General features: G+C 47.2%; 1 protein-coding gene across 3 annotated transcripts in view; it reads right to left on the bottom strand.

Moving 5' to 3' along the window:
* RNF43 (ring finger protein 43) overlaps window positions 1-12700 on the bottom strand; it is a 60814-nt gene extending 48114 nt beyond the window's left edge. The window contains exons 1-3 of one of the 3 annotated variants that reach the window (XM_069033270.1): window positions 12566-12700; window positions 12188-12317; window positions 10795-12083 (exon numbers count right to left, since the gene is read on the bottom strand). In XM_069033270.1, the coding sequence (XP_068889371.1) occupies window positions 10795-11031 (237 nt within the window). In that variant the 5' untranslated portion in view covers window positions 11032-12083; window positions 12188-12317; window positions 12566-12700. Of the gene's footprint in view, window positions 1-10794; window positions 12084-12187 lie in introns of all 3 variants that reach the window. The other 2 variants (XM_069033269.1, XM_069033271.1) reach the window with 2 other exon arrangements.
* Between the last annotated feature and the right edge of the window lie 4440 nt (window positions 12701-17140).

Below are 17140 nucleotides of genomic sequence, written 5' to 3' on the forward strand. Positions count from 1 at the left end.
TCACACAGGATTCAACATCTGGATGTGCCTGGGATTTCCACAGGAGCTTAAAGAGATTCTCTGGCTTATTCTCTCATTTTCATTGCTAATGTTCCCTTTGTCTTCATGACAACCACCACATACCAAGCTGACACTTACACAGACCAGTCTGTTAAAATCACAAGACGCAGTTGTGGCAATGGGCAAATCAGAGCCCATCACGGAATGTGAAGAAACGAGTGAATCTCCATGTTCTCCTTAAATATTTGGTCTCATAAGGTCGTGCAGCGATTCACAGATGAACCTTGTCTTCATTACTTCTAATTAGGTCATGTGTTGGAAAGCTCTAGAACATTACCAAGCACTCCCATGTGCTCATCAACACTTGGGAGAGCACAGCTACGGCACACACAGCTGTAGCCATGGGCTCCTCCCAAAGGGAAAATCTGCCAGTTATTCCTTCCACCTGCTTCTTACTGTCCAGTAATTATTTATCCAGAAGCCTCCTTCCAATTCATGTCTTAGTTTCCCTGGAAGTCTTTGCATTTGGGAAATGCAGTCAGACCTGCCCAACTGATGCCTGTGTGGACTCCTTCACATCCACTCAGAACACTCTGTGTTACAATTTCTATCAGCTTACCATTTTACAACACACTGCTCTGGGCTTTTGTGGATGAATTGGAGCTCAGAGAAAAATGGGAATCCCATCAGCCACCTCTCAGGGATTTTAAACAAGAGTTCATAGACAAGTTAATAGTTCAACAATTTCATCCTCCCCAATCCTTGGGTGAATACCACCTGATGCCAGCAACTGATAGTGGTAATTGTGTCTATCTCCATCACCATCTCATCTCCAGACATTTCAGCCTGAGACAGATGAAAGCACATGGAGAATTGCAGTCATTTTTCTTCTGGGAGTTTAGTTGCCCTAAGCACAGCTTTTAGACTTTAATTTTTTTAAGATTCTACCAATTGTCATGTGAGCTTTCTGCTTGTGACTGAAGAGAATCTAGCATTAGTTTCTTTACCATTTCCAAGTTATTTCTCTTCTCTTTTCACTGTCTTCATGTATTTTTAGGTTGTTTCTCTTTTTTCTAATTTTGCCAAAATTCTTGCTTTTCCTGGATGCTTTTATATACTTTCTTACTCTTATGTTTAGTTATCCTGATATGCTTTTATCCTTTTTCAAGTATTTCTTGAGAGGTACATTTTATCTTAATTCTTACTGTAGTGTCCTCAAACACTTTGATGCAAAGGATGTAACTCTTAGTTGCCCTCTCAGACTCTTCCGAATGACCTTATTTGATTTCATGTCATCCTTTCCTAAATTAAAGCGCAGCTGTGGATGATTTTTGGCCTTTTAACATCTCAGCAGGAATAAAGTACCTGATTGCCACTTTCCCGGAGTGGCTTTTCAGAAGCAGGATTTTTAACGAGGGGATGGAAAAGGCCAAAGCCAGCATGGCATTCCCCAGTCTTTGTTTTGTGGAGAAAGCAACCACGAAAGAGGCAGCCAGAGAAGGAGCATGAAGGCAAGAGCTGCTACCAGCTCAGGCCACAACCAGGTGCAACTGCCAGAAATGGCGAAATGGTGGTTTCTCAACCAAAAACCAACAAATATTGTTTGATGATCTTTTTTAACATAAGGGCTGCATGTTGTACAAGCACGTGAGGTTTGCCCATCACTCAAATCTGATTGCTTCTCTCATGCAGAAGTTGCGCAAAGTTTACAAACAGCAGCTTTTGGTCCCCTGGAGTGACAAAACAGAGGTCAGAGGTCTTCTGAAGGAGGCAGTGGAAGGACCAGATTATTTCTCGGAGGAGAGCAGTGTTGGAAGCAAATGCTGGCAGGCAACAGTCTAAACCCGTCTGTGAACTGCTACTGAACAGAACAGCACATGCAGAAAAGCAACGAGAATAACCATTGTTCTAAGCAAGATGAAAATTATAGAAGATTTAAAAAAGACTCTTGGGAGAGCAGATGAGGACAAAAAAATAGCTAAGTGGGACTAAATGACCTGGGGCATGTTATGTGAATGAGACCAGGTGAAACAGAGGGTAATGAGGAGGACAGTGGCATTTTTGTGGTCCCAGGGAAATGTTTGGAGAGAAATCTCCAAACACTTAGGGACAATGTGCACCCACAGCATGGCTGCAGGAGTACCATCCCAACAGGACACTTGGGGAACAAAGGAACAGCTGAGGTACAGCATCACAAGCAGAAGGGGAACTCTTGTCTCTTCAGGATCTTGGGGAGGTTCCACTTATTTTGGAATAGAACTGTTGTAGTAAATAAAAAGTTATTCAGATCATTCATTCTGCAAGGAACAGGACTCAGGTCTGGAGCAGTAACACAACCACAAACACCATCTCTCTTACTACTTTAAAAAGTAGCCAAGACTGGGTTTCTGGAGCTGTATGTCTACACTGGATGGTGGTGCAAAGAGACCAGCTTGCCAAGATTTAACTTCTGATTCAAACTGACACACAGAAAGCTACAGGAATTATCACAATTCACTCTCTTAGTTGACTTCCATATCCTTAGAGATGTTCCCTATATTTAAAAAATCTGAAAACAACATTTTGGTGCAGGATCCTGCACAAAATTCAACTAATGAAAGAACCAGTGCTCTCCACAGTCCCCAGACCTCCTCAACTCGTCTCTTCTGCTCTGCCACGCAGCCATCACCCCATACCCTTTCTAGACAGTGTGATCACTGTGTCTGCCCTGCTTTGTTTTTTGGCTTTTTGGCCTTTGTAGGGAGAACTGTTTCACACCTCTAACAGGACTGGAGTGCTGTTCATTTTTTACATCTGAATCCAACTCAATCCCAGGGTCATTCTCCCCGAGTTTCTGCAATGGACCTGTCCCTCCTACAGTTCTGCACCAACAGTGCTTCCCAACACGGACCCCATGGAACCACAGCTGCTGAGGAGCTTTGAAAGTAGGAAGTTGAAATCTATCCCTTCATGTAATTTTGAACTAGAATTCACATACCTTTTACCAACACAAAGCAAACTTAATCCCCAAACTGCTTTACTTACATTCAGAAGTAACATGTCATAACCAAACTTGGTCAAAAGCTTTTAATTTGTTTCACAGAGTTTATGGCCAGAGGAATTTATTCAACTCCCCAGTCAGAACTGCTGTGTTTGACAGTCCAGTACATCTCTGCCACTACCCTGATGCTGAGCACAGTAATAAGCATTAGATTAACCCATTTGATCACTGGAGACCAAATTACTGAGATGGAGAACAAAAAAGAGATCAAAGGGCCACTAATGCCCTTAACCAGCCCCTTCAGGGATGGGGAAGTGACGAGGTGAGAATACATCCGTTGATTTAGGCAGATGATTCAGATCTCAACATGCACAGGAAGAGGATACACACCCAAAATTTCAGATAATTTGAACGGGGTGGCTGCAGGGGGGAAGAGAGTCTTCCACAGAAATCTGGCAGCACAGGAGTAACCCATACAACATAAGTACATCCAAAACAATCTTCTCTCTACTACCTTTGAACACTGACCTACATCTCTGAGTGCCTTGTTCTGAGGCAAGGCCAATCCTTGATGCTCCTAAAAACAAGATGAAAAGGTCCCAAGACAACTCTTGGCCAACTCCCGCCTGAGCCGTGCTGGCAGCAGGCCCAAAGCTCCGAAGCATGAGATGTGATTACAATTCCTTAATGCAGCCTGAAAGTGGTGTGGGCAAATGAAAGGCTGAGCAGTGCTTCCTGTTCTTTACAGCCAGGGAAATAAGGGAAAAAATAAATAGGTATTAAAACTAAGTAATAAATCACAGAACTCAAAGACAGAAGAGACCACCATGACCATCCACACCACTTCTGTCTACTTTACACCTGTCCTGCTGCAGCCAAGCTCAGGACCTTGAATGGAGAGAAGGCCAAAAGGTTAATAAAATACAAATGTGCATTACTCAAGTGCGATATATTCCCTTGTACTGAGATTCATTTTACATTTCTGCTTTGTTTATAACCCAAAATTTCATTTATTTGACCCTCGGCAATCCCTGCAACACTGCAACAGACTGTTGTGATACTTAAGATGACCAACCTGAACGTCAAACTACAGTGCACATTTCCCATTGTACTTACTTGTTACTTTTCTCAGTTTAGGTTAAAATTTGCTTGTTTTCGGACTATGACTTTTGGGCAAAGTCCACAGAAAGCTTTTAGGCAAGGTTGTGAACATCTTAGGCTTTTAGGCATGTTTCACTGGATGGAAAACCACTGAGACATATTAAATAAAAATGCATGTCAATTTTTGTCCAAAATCCAGCCTGATACAACAGAGCTCTCTTTGATCATACTGAGTCAGTGTTGTTTGTATTACTTTGACAATTCTGAAAGTTCTCATTAGAAAATAATGAACTCACATGCAGTTCAGAACACCCTTCCTCAATCCATAGGAAATGCCCACCAAAGCTTTTGCTTGATGGAGGCACAGAAAAAAAGTCATTTCTCTAATGGTTCAGAACCATTCCACCACAAATCCAGCCTGGCTGCAGCCTGCAAGCACAACAGGGCCTGTTTCCCTTCTCCTGTAATCTCACCCCTCTGCCAGCTTATCTTTGGGAAATGTCCACTTGTTCCCTGGATGTATTCCAGGGCCTGTGCATGGCCAGACATCCTCTATTGACTGTCACTCACTCCAGCTCTCTGGGTTCAGTCTCCTGACCACAGATCTGTACTCTCCTCCAGTCGGGTTTGGATCTCCCATTTATGACTGCCCCAAGTCATTACTGGGGCCTCCAGATCTGTCACCGTTTTAGTACCGAAAATCTTCAGTTCAAGATGGGTCTGCGCCCACCGTCATAAATAATTCAACTGCAACAACCAGCACCAGATGGTGCACTGGGAAGCTGGGAGATTTAGGTTTAAAGTCCTTTAAACTCCTTGAACAGGGAACAGTTTCCTGTCACATGTTTTCTGGATGAGAAAAGGAGAAGACACACCATGGAAAGCTCCAGCTCAGCCTCTGTATATGCTCAAGAGAGGGGTGGAGGTTCAGAAGCAGCCTCTGAGCTCAACCTTTTCTAGCAGCCAGCTCTAACTGAAGTTCCTACTCTGCATCTGGATTTTAATGGCTCACCTTCCAGTTACACTTAAATCCTGCACCAATACTGAACTAATCCACGCTGTGGGTTACACTGGACACAGCCAACACTACACTCATGCTCTCTGTCCAATTTTCTAAGAGATCTGTTTGGGCCAAAGGGTTTCTTTAGCACTACCAATGTCCCTGTGCTGGTTGACTACAGCCTTTTTAGAGTCACTGCTTCGTGTGCTCCCCAAGACAGCTTCTACTTTCATAGGATCACAGCATGGTTTGGGCTGGGAGGGACCTTGATGCTCATCCAGTCTCACCCCCTGCCATGGGCAGGGACACCTTCCACTGTCCCAGGCTGCTCCAAGCCCCGTCTAACCTGGTCTTGGGCACTGCCAGGGCTGAGGCAGCCACAGCTGCTCTGGGCACCCTGTGCCAGGGCCTCAGCACCCTAACAGGGAAGAACTTTTTCCTAGTATCTCATCTAAACCTACTATCTTTTGGGTTGAATCCATTCCCCCTTGTCCTGTCACTCCTGGCCCTTGGAAACAGTCTCTGTCCATCTTCCTTTTCAGCTCCTTCAGGTACTGGAAAGCCTCGATCAGGTAACCCTGGAGCTCCTCTTTTCCAGGCTACACAATTCCAAATCTCTCAGCCTTTCCTGAGCAGTATCTATGTCCCATGTAAAAATGTGGGTTTTTTTTACTCTGTAGGAGCCATTTGTCTCAGTGTTTCAGTGCAATTTCCCGTTCTAAAGGCTTGTGTCAGAGTCACACTTTCTGGTACTTAGGCATCCATTTTTATTGTGCCGCAGTCAGGCCAAGTGGCTTCATTATTGCTGCTTCTGAAGCAGTTCTTTCACATTACTTAACGCTAAGTCAAGTCTGTGTACCCAGCACGAGCTGTTCCAAGAGACAGAAACTGCTTCTTTGAACTGCCTCGTATTGTGCTATCTGACCAGTTTATTCACAGGTAATTTAAGTCCCCATTATCATTTGGTTCGACTTTCCCACTTCTTTGATCTCTGTCAACATTATGCACTCAACATCCTTTTGTTGATCCAGGAGCTGGGAGTATAGAAGACTACTAAGGTATTTACTTTGGTATGGGCTGGGAGTGTAAACCTCTGAGAGCACTGAAGTAGGTGATTCCAACTCCAACTGCATGCGCCTTGCAACACCGGGAACACTCTCCATTGTCCAGGGTGATCCCATAGGGTTCACTGCAGCAATTCCAAGGGATAATTATCACACTCCTCCTCCAACTGCATCTGTGTTTGATTTTCTCTTTTCGAATTGTACAGGCCACCTAAAAAACCAGTGATTCGGGCTCCCCCTCCAATTCTCACTCAATCCATCCTAAATAGATCAACTTGCACGTTTTTTAAATAATTTATTTTTCTGGGGGGAGAGGAGGAAGGAAGATAATCGTTGGTTTGGGGGTTCAGAGCCTGTAGGGAGCTTGTTCTGCAGGTTTTTTCAAGTTTGTTTTTATGTTCTTCACGGTGTTTTCCTACAGTGATAAGTTAAAACAGTGCACTCTGTGGGTGAGTGAAAGTTGACTTTCTCCTACAATCCCCTCATTATGAAACTGCTGAGTTTGTACAGAAATGGAATAAAATATTGTAAGACTTGCAATGAAACAATGGATGTTGGGAAAACTAGTTCTACACACTGCCTGCTCAGTGAGACTGTGCCACTGTCCCACATACCCACTGGAATTTTCTAGGTGTCAGCATGTGAAGGGATTGAGACTGCTGATCACTTTGCCCTCCCTGCAGCAATGTGAGGTTATCCATCTCTTTTTAAATACCATTAATAGGAACTTTTCCCAAATTTTTAATGCTTTTTCCCAAATATGCTAGAACTAGAGACTGTGCTAATCCCTGCCACTCTGCACAGACTAAAGGAATCATCCTTTCCCCTGTGTAGAAGACTGGGGTTATACACACTCAAATAAAGAGATATTAAAGCTCAGTTTTAATAATGCATCCTTGAATCTTGATCATTCTTGAACTGTCCTAAACAAGGCTGTAAGTGATGAACTATTTCTCAAATAAAATGGTTCTTTTTTTTTCCTTCCACAATTAGATTTGTACTTGTTGTAATTCAAATCAGAAAAATCTCCTCTCAACTCTCCCCAGTGACTCTCTCCTTTTCTTTCCAAGACATTCCTTATTTTCCTATCTACCTTCAAACCAACAACTCTCTCCAGTACCAAATGGAGACTGAGTCAAGGGCAAGAAGGAAACTGAGACTTATTCCTCAAAAGTTAGCCAATAGAGCAGCAGAAGTACCAAAAAAAGAGGCTGAAAAATCTCTATAGCAATCCTGTGAATGGGAGCTCATCTGCAAACAGTCACAGGAACTGCAATTCTGAGGCCACATTGAATCCTGAGCTGCTCATGGATTGTCCATTGTCAGTAAGTTCCAAACATGTTCCTTCCAACCTACTTGTCCAAAAGGTTTGGTTCGTCCATCGGTAATAAAGGGCCAGTTTTTGGCTGCCATGGGACTTTTAACAGCAGTTCAGGCTCCTGCAGGAGCCCAGCAGAGATCACAGAATCCCAAAACGGTTTGGGTTGGAAGGGACCTTAAAACTCATCCACTTCACCCCCTGCCAAGGGCAGGGACACCTTCCACCATCCCAGGCTGCTCCAAGCCCCAATGTCCAGCCTGGCCTTGGGCACTGCCAGGGATCCAGGGGCAGCCACAGCTGCTCTGGGCACCCTGTGCCAGGGCCTGCCCACCTTCACACCCTCACAATTCCTTCCCGATTTACTTCCAAACCTAAACTTCCAGTTTGGAAACTGCCACTGAGTTCCGCGGGTGCTTCCCACGTCCAGCAAGAGTTAATGCTCAGAGCAGGTGCTCCCTGAACAAGCTGGAGCACTGCACAAGCCTGGAGATGATTTCTGCAAGAAGTCTGAGGTGTTGGTTTTTTGACCTATAAAGGCTTAAGTGGCTCTGCCTGCTTGAGAAATTCCTCTCCCTTTGCATCACACGGCAGCAGCAGCACTGGAGTGCCAGAGGAAGCACTGCTGGGGTTACACTGGCAGGGGTGGGCGGCTCCCTGGCATCTTCCTGCTCACCCACTGGGCAACAATGGAAATACAGAGATTTCCCACAAAACTCGTCACAGGGGCAAAGGCTGTGAGGGGGAATTCAACCCTGGGGCTATTTTGTTTTATTGTAGGTAAAGAGGATATTGCTAAAGTTGGCTTCTAAGATGTAACACGCCACAATCAAAGTCCGTTTCTGTAGATGATCCTGGAAAATAGGGCAGGGAGAAACGAAACCAGGAAAACATTCTGGTAGAAGTACCTTTGGTGAGGCTCCATCACTTACGTGCAGGATTTTTCGTATTAAATTAAGAATGCATTTCTAAAAATATATTGACCCAAGCACCATGAAGATAATTATAAGTCATAATAAAGAGAACCTGACTTGACTACAGGGCCAACTCTGCACCACTAATCCTTGAGCAATCGTATTCTACCTCTGAAGGAAGAGAGCATTGCTTTGGAAAAGGGACTGGGCCATCCATGCCTCTCTTCCAAGCTAAGCTCTGCAGTTTGTGTTCTCCTGGACAGGCTGACTGCACCTTACAGGGTCTGACATAACCAAGACCTATCTAAAAATGCTGTAAAAACCCCACTCCTTGACTCATTAACTGTAAATGTGACCATGTTATGTCCCTAAACTACATTTGAAGAAACAACTGTGCAGGTATGTGTGCACAGCCATGAGTTTATTTAAGTAGGAGTTCTAGTGATATCAAAGATAGGCACGTGACCTAAAGTTTTTGCAAGATCGGGATGTTGACAACCATGTGCAAAACGAGATGTCCCAATAAAGCCTAATTCTTGTGTATTTAATATCCCACTATCAAAACACAAACTGAAAATAATTCCTCCCACTAATTTCTTACTTATTTTGTACCCGAAGAGTTATGTCCCCATTTCCCGTTTTCTCTTTCCAGAGGTAAGAACCCACTGCAGGATCAAGACCCAAACAATTCTAAATGCCATTTCATAAGCCAAGTTTCAATATTTAGCAGCAGAATTAGAAACTACACCATGAGATCTGCAGGAGAGGTCACAGGTACACCTGGCTAAGCCTTCCCAGAGCACAGTGCCTGGCACCAGGCAAACATCCTGCTGCAGAAGGCACAGCCTGACCCCCTGTCCCAGCACTGCCAGCTGAAACCAGGACTTCCTGCACTGGACTCAGTGGGATGTGGAACAGGAGCGCTCACCTGAGCACAGAGTGGCAGAGTCAAGGCCTGAAAACACGCCCAGGGCAGGTCAGTGTCTGTGTGCCCAAACTCAACAGGCTGGATTAAGAGTTTCCCCAGCCCTCTCCATTTGGAGAATGATTTTTAAAGAATGAAATTGGACACTATTCACAGTTTTTATTCCAAACACCTGGCTGGTGCTGCTGTGATGGCACAAAATTCTCGCCTGGCATTGTTGCATTCGGTTAGAAACCTCCACACATCCCTCAGGAGAGGTTATCATCCTCCCATTTCCAAAAGGTCCCACTCTATACTTTGTGCTCGGTTGCAACACCACTGTAGTTTTTGTAAGGAATAAATATTGACTTTCCTGGGCATTGCCACACAACAGAAGAGGACCTTGAGTACATTTGTCTCAGATATTTTTTTTAGCCTGGTAATATAATTTTATAGCAGAGCTTCCATTCTGAGGAGTTCAAAAGGCATGGAAAAGCAGGCTTAATACATGTCACAAATTGTCCATGTTCCCTTTCAGACAGGTGACCATGTTCTAAAGCTGGCTTGACTGTATTTCTCTTCTTAAAAAACTACACAGAATTTATTATTTTAATTTAAATTTCCAAACTACAAATTTAATTAAGATTTCAACATACCCCATTTGGAAAGTCCTGGAAAAATCCAGGAGAAAATTAAGACTTAATATTAATGCAGGCTATTTTGTCTTTTGTTGTTGTTGTTGTTCTTAAGAATAAAGCACACAATTGCCAGGCAGATTACCCACAGAATGGAGAGAGTGCACACCAGGTCTCAGGAAACTGAGCTCCAAACTCGGTGTGTGCAGGAGATGGGTCTGTTCAGTCAATGGCTCAGCTCTGGCTGTGCAGCACCTGCACCTCCTGTCCAGGTGTGGAGATACTCTCCCCTTAATAAAGGTCAGAGAATAGCATTAATTCATCTATAAAAATACCTGGTGGTGACACCACCGGAGCTCCTGTGTAAATAACATTCACCCTTCAGGTACAGGCAACAACAAGCAGGGCCAGGGATTCTGGTGGACGCAGCCAGGATGGGTTTTGGAGCGAAACCGAACCTCGACCTCGGCAAAGGGTATGGAAATCCTTATGAATTTCAGAGAAAAAAGTACTAATCCTGTTTTCTGTCAGATGTTTCACATCCCGACATGTGACTCGACACACTCAGCTTTATAACATCAATTAAGATATGAAATAATCTCCATGGAATCAGCCGACCACATCCACAACTCAGCAGCAATGAGGCGCAGCCACAGCTCGGCCCCTAAGGAAGGCTCAGGCCTTTGCACGGTGCCGTCCCCTCGGCTCCCTGGAAACCAAACCACGGGGACAGCGCACGGAGCACGGGACAAATCCACGCCGGGACGCGGAACCCAAGGCACCGCTCGGGGAGCCGGGGCAGCCAGGAGGGAAAGCGGGGAGAGGCTGGAAGCGGGTGGCGAGGCCGCCGGAGCGGGATCAAGCACCGCTGCTCTTACCTGGAGCAGCTTCCCTTCGGCCGGAGTCACCTCGGCGACGTTGGCGAACTCCCCTTCCAGGATGATGGGTTCCACTTTGAGGGGGATGACCCTGATGATGGCTTTCTGCGCCGCCGCCCGCTCCGACTCCACGGCCGCCGCCAGCGCCAGCCCGGTCTGGCCCAGTCCTGCCTGCAGGGTCGCCATGAGCAGCCAAGGCCAGAGGAGAGCCAGCTGCACCTGGGGGCCAGCACTCATGCTACCAGCAGCGGGCTCCGGCCGCTCATACCGCTCGGGAACGCGTCCTCACCGCGGCGGGCCCGGCCGGCGGCAAAGCTCCCGGGGCTCCGAGCCGGGCTCCGGACAGACCCCAGACGCCGCAGAGAGCGGCTCGGTCACCGCCAGCGCGGCTCCACGGCGACGCCGGCTCTCGCCATCACCGCTCCTCTTGCCCCGTGCCACGTGCTCAGAGGCCGCCGGGAGCTCAGAGGCATATTTTAAACAAACAAACTGGAAAAAAAAAAAATATCCTAAATTGTGAGTCCGACCTCCGGCAGACAAATCCAGAAGGATCAGTGAAACAGGTTGCAAGCAAGAAGTCAGTTTGGGTGTAGAAGGAGCATTAGGAACTCCTCAGTGCCACGGAGATGAGGCACGGGGATATCTCCCCGCGGATGTGGAGGCCTCCTGTCTCCTGGCCAAGAGTTAGGAAGATCCACAGGTTCAAAACATCCATCCCAAATACCCTCGAGAGACACCTCACCTTCTTGCTAGCACTTCCCACAGCATAAGCACAACCTCGAATGTTATCTGCACCGATTGATATCCTTCCCAGAAATCAGGCAGGCGGTATTCCTTGAATTTATGGTGACAAGAAAGCTTGCTCCGGTACCGTTCCCTTCCAAACGGAGTTGATCCCTTCCATCCTCCTCATGCCAGAAGTGCTTCATTCAGGTTTGGAGATCAGCTTTACTTTTCCCTTAGAAATCCATGCTCAGAGTCTGACTCCGGGTAGAGTTCTCAAAGATAATTAATAAAACACACAGCTCCTCTTCATAGTTGCAAGTTCCCAGGAAATAAAAAGGCCCCCAAACACTTCCAAAGTTTAGACACGAAGCCCAACAGGTATCAGGCAGAAAGTAACAGCGTATCTGGTTTCTCTCGCACTATTTCTGTGCGCGCCCGAGTTCCGGTATGAGCACTTCCAAGCACACGTTAAGAAGATCCCGACTCAAGGCCCCACAAAATAAAATAGAAAGTTCCATGGTCTGCCCAAAGGTCACACGAAACGTATCGAGGAGTCTTCATAACTGAGAGAATTAAGACAAAGTGTTTTCGATTAAAACTGAAGTTACAGTGATCGCACGGCTCTGGAGAGAAAAAGGGATTTACAAGAAAAAAAAGCTTTGCAAACCTGTTAGGCAGTGAGCCTGCTGGAGTCCGCAGGGGCCGGGCCGAGAGGGAATGCTGCTGTAAATCCCAGGCAAAAGTTATTTCCAATAGCTTAACAAACCCATGTGGCTCTGATGATGTTTGGGTTCAGTCTTAAAAAAAAAAAAAAACAAACCAACAAAACCAAAACAGAATTGGTATTTATAATAAAAAAAGAAGTATTAAAAAAAAAAAAGAGGAAAACTCTCTCGCGCACACACGCAGCAGGCAGGTAGATGCAAGCAGAGCTCCACAGCCCGAAAGAGGATCCAGGGAGATCAAAGGGAGAAAATTACAGCAGACAGAGAGCTCCCGGGGCAGGCATGGCTGAAAGTGAAGTGTCCGCATGTAATCGCCCGACCTGCGCCAGCACCCCCGCGCGCTCCGGGAAGGCTTCCAAAGCCCGGCGTCCCCGCAGCGGAGGCGGGCACCGGCCGTGCCGGCAGCGAGCGCGGACGGCCAGGAAAGCTGGGACATGGGCAGCGAGCCGGCGGCGGAGCCGCTGCCGGGGGCGCGGGCGGGCGGGGCGGGGGCCCGGAGCGCGGCTCGGCGGCGGCGGAAGGTCCCGGCGGGCGGGCGGCCGAGCCCCGGGCCGGCCGGGCGCTCGTACCTGCGGACACGGGCGGAGCAGCCGAGCCGCCGCCCCCGGCCGGGCCGCGGGCTCCCCCTCCCGCCCCGCCGCCCGCCTGCAGCGCCCGGGCCCGCGGGGGCGGGGGACACCGGCCGGGCCCGGCCCGCCGCGGCTCCGGGCTGGCCGCGCTGCCCCGCGGGACGCTGCCCATCGCCCCCGCGCTCCGGCACGGGCGGGAGCCCCGCGGCAGCCGCGGCTCGGGGAGGTTCCAGGTCGGGCTGATGTCAGAGGTCTGGAATTCAGCCGCTCGGGCTCCGCGGGGAGGTGGAGGATGCTGCGGGTCAGAGCCGCGGCCGCGGGCTCGGGACGGAGCGGGGATGCGGGAGGGCGCCGGGGAACCCACCGGGAGCACCGCGCCCGGGTCCCGCAGCGGGCCGGGCGTCGCTCCCGCTGGTCCTGGAAAACGGTCCCCAGCAAAGCGAACTGGTCAGCGAGGGGGGTTGTGACACCCCTGGAGTCACTCACAGAGTGAATAAATGATGCAAACGAGGAACTGGTCCCCTCTTTTGTAAACTTGTCGCTGTGCTGAGGGTTATTTGTCGTGTCAGCAACAACTACTGAAAGACGAAGCATGTTTTCAACTACGACACTCGATCACCTGCAATTTAAAACACAAAGAAAATGCAAATCAACACCCATTTCTGTTAAAAAACTTACTGCAGATTCGGTAGAAAATGTCAAGTTATCTATTTAAATATCCATACACCTATCTAAATATCAATACACCTATGAAATATCAATATACCTACAACTTTATACATGTAACTATAACTATATATGTAAGTCTAACTATATACACACATAACTATATGTAACTATACACATATATCACTATAACTATATATAAGAATATAACTGTATACTATAACTATACACATATATAACTATAGCTATACACACACATATAAATATAGCTGTGCACACATATAACTATATACATAGGGAGCCCAGCTGGCAGCTGCTGCACATTTTCACATGCTCTCTCTTGTTCCTTCCTTTGCAAAGCACCCCCACTTGAAAGGCACATCTGCCAGCAGATGGAGATCTAGGAAGAAGCGGGAATGCTGAGTAAATACGGGGCCTTGTGTGCGTCCCCTGGCACACACATGGCGGGTGTGCTCCTGTCAGGAACTATAAAATACAGCTCCAACTCGGGAGTTTGAGGCCTGCAGTTGAAAGAATAGGAATCCTTCTAGTTCTTCAAACTTCAAATATAAAACAACAACAACAAAACAAATTATCAGCAAAGTGCTCCCATGCTCCAAGATCTTTGCTTTCACTTCCATGGATACCAGCTGGCCACTGTTAATTCCTCTAAAGCCTGGCAGGACCTGCAGGAATGTTCCACTTGTGACACGCACACACCTTCCCAGTCCATGAAGGGTTCGACTGCCTCAACGTTGCCAGGGCTGGCGCCAAGATCCTACAGGAAACTCGAGCTGTGACAGAGAGCACAAACGAGAGGCTCCTTCTTTTTGTAAATTACCCTAATTTGGGGCAATATGGGGATATTTCCAATGTCTGGTCAAGAAAGTGAACACACACCCTGCTTAAGTCCCCACAGCAGCCCTGGGAATGGCACCCAGGAGAGCTTTAATCTCTCAGCAGAGACATTCGCATCTGAGGCAAAGAACTGCAGCCCTTGTTCTTTCTCTGTACTGACAAAGACACTTCATTCCTTCCTTAAATGTTTCACACTGATGGGCGTTATGAGCTGAATTATTAACTAGCAACATTATCTGGAATCTACAAATTCCCCTTTGAAGTGAGCAACAGCTCTTCCAACACCACCACCAGCTCCTGGATGAACAGCTGGGAGGGAAAGAGCTTCCTACAAGGCTGAAGGTGGCACCAACTTTGGCTCTAAAATGGATCCAGAGGGCTCTTGATATCCTTTTATGTCTCACTAACCTGTGGACATTTAGGTTTCTCTTTTCATTACTAGATTAGAGGATTGTTTGGCCTCAGATGTTCTGCTGTTGGTTTTTCTCATGTGCTCCAGCATAGATATCAGCAGGCTGCTACAACATTTATTTTGTGATTTGAGATGAAATACTTGGACTTCTACATCAGCTTCATCAGTTCAGTAGGTTTTTTCCCAGTTACTTCCAGAGTCACCTCATTACTCAGCGTTTCCTTTAGAGCACTGTCACCCTCAGCAAACACATCTGTGGACATCAGCTCCAAATTGTGACATCCAGGTTTCTGACAACTCCCAGAACTTAAGGTTTTAATTACTAATTTAATTAACACCTTTTCCACGGAAGAGGAATTAGTGTAAGCATCTCTGTAGAAGCGTGTTGGTAAGAACACTGAGAGGCTGTACAAGTGTAATATTTTAACTGTAATATTTGAGGAATCCCACTGTCACCAATTCTAAACTATTCCTATCTCCCCTTTCTTTAATAGTTTCAAAGTAATTTCCTTGGTAATCTCTAAAAAAAAGTCGAATCTCTTTTTACCAAGGGAGAGGAAATTGTTCCCACTAGCTTTTCCAGCTGAATCTAGAGATTCAGTCAGACACCGAGTTCCCAAAGATTCCCAGATCACACTAATGTTCTCCTTAAAAAAAAAAAAAGGAAAAAGGAAGGAAGGAAGGAAGGAAGGAAGGAAGGAAGGAAGGAAGGAAGGAAGGAAGGAAGGAAGGAAGGAAGGAAGGAAGGAAGGAAGGAAGGAAGGAAGGAAGGAAGGAAGGAAGGAAGGAAGGAAAGGAGACCAAAGATCACTCAATATTTTCCTGTAATCACTTTAGGATAAAATAATAACTATCATTCTCCACCCCAAAAGGGCATCTAAGCTGAGGTGAACGCTGCCTGGATGTGTTACATAATACATTCGTAACTCAGAATTGAGTGTGCCAGATTAAAACTCAAGCTCTTACAAAATTAAGCAAAACACAAAATCAGAAAAGTAGAGTACACAAAGTTAGAGTACATGTCCTCACAGTCTGAACTTTGCCCTCAGCTATCAAACTGGCCAGAAGAAATAAGCCAGAATCCCATAATGGGTCAAGCTGGAAGGGACCACGGTGGCTCATCTGGTGCCACCTCCCTGCTCAGGCAGGGCCATCCCAGAGCACAGGGCACAGGATTGTGTCCAGAGGGCTCTGCAATATCTCCTGTCAGTGGCTGCAGGAAGGGCTCAGGGCAGGGCCCAGGCTCTGCTCCGGGGCCCGGCAGTGGCACCAGAGCACCGGGCAGGGCCTGAGCCCAGCAATTGCCCTGCACAGGAGGCAGAACTGCTGCCCTGGGCAGGGCCCAGCCCTGAACAGGCTGCCCAGGGAGGGGCTGGAGTCTCCCTCAGCGGGGATATTGCAGAGCCCTCTGGGCACAATCCTGTGCCCTGTGCTCTGGGATGGCCCTGCCTGAGCAGGGAGGTGGCACCAGGTGTGTCCCACTCATAAGTCCCACCAGATGAAACCAGTGTAATTCCTTCCAACCTTAATAATTCTGTGATTCTGTGAGTCTGCTGCCACTCAGTGTTAAATATATATATATAAAAAATACGTATCATATGAATAGAATTACATATGCATTATTTGACAATGTTGTATAACGATATTCCAAAAGGCCTGTGCGAATATAGTAACTGAATACTCCAGGGAAGTTTGGGAAGAGGAGAAGAGTTAGAGAAAGAGTATTTCTGAAAAAAAGAGAGAATCTGTCAAACTAAAGGGCTGATAGTCCCTGAATTGCTCTTCAACACAGAATAAGCTCTAGTCATTGAACCAGCTCATGTCCAGGACCACCATCAGCCTTCTCACCAGTTACCCAAGTCATGGGGCCTCAAGACCAGTTCATCTCCCCTCAAATCAAGGGGCTCACACACCTGATCCTTCAGTTCCCAGTAAAGAAATTTGGGCCCCAAATGCCAAACGCCTTCAGCAACAGAGAAAATACCCAGTATCTGAAGGAGCCAACAGGAAAGGTGGAGAGAGAATATTGACAAGGGATGGAGAGATGGGATAAGGGGGAATGGCTTCCCACTACCAGAGGGCAGGGATGGATGGGATATTGGGAAGGAATTGTTCCCTGGGAGGGTGGGCAGGCCCTGGCACAGGGTGCCCAGAGCAGCTGTGGCTGCCCCTGGATCCCTGGCAGTGCCCAAGGCCAGGCTGGACATTGGGGCTTGGAGCAGCCTGGGACAGTGGGAGGTGTCCCTGCCCATGGCAGGGCTGGAATGAGATGGGCTTTAAGGTCCCTTCCAGCTCACACCATTCCATGATCCTGTGATGTACTTCAAAAGCTGCAGCTCAGGAGCTGTCAGAGCTGACAGTGTTTGGAGCTGGCCAGCACAGCCCACAGT

The sequence above is a fragment of the Aphelocoma coerulescens genome, chromosome 19 (genome assembly GCF_041296385.1).
Source record: "Aphelocoma coerulescens isolate FSJ_1873_10779 chromosome 19, UR_Acoe_1.0, whole genome shotgun sequence".
Classification (NCBI taxonomy): Eukaryota; Metazoa; Chordata; class Aves; order Passeriformes; family Corvidae; genus Aphelocoma; species Aphelocoma coerulescens.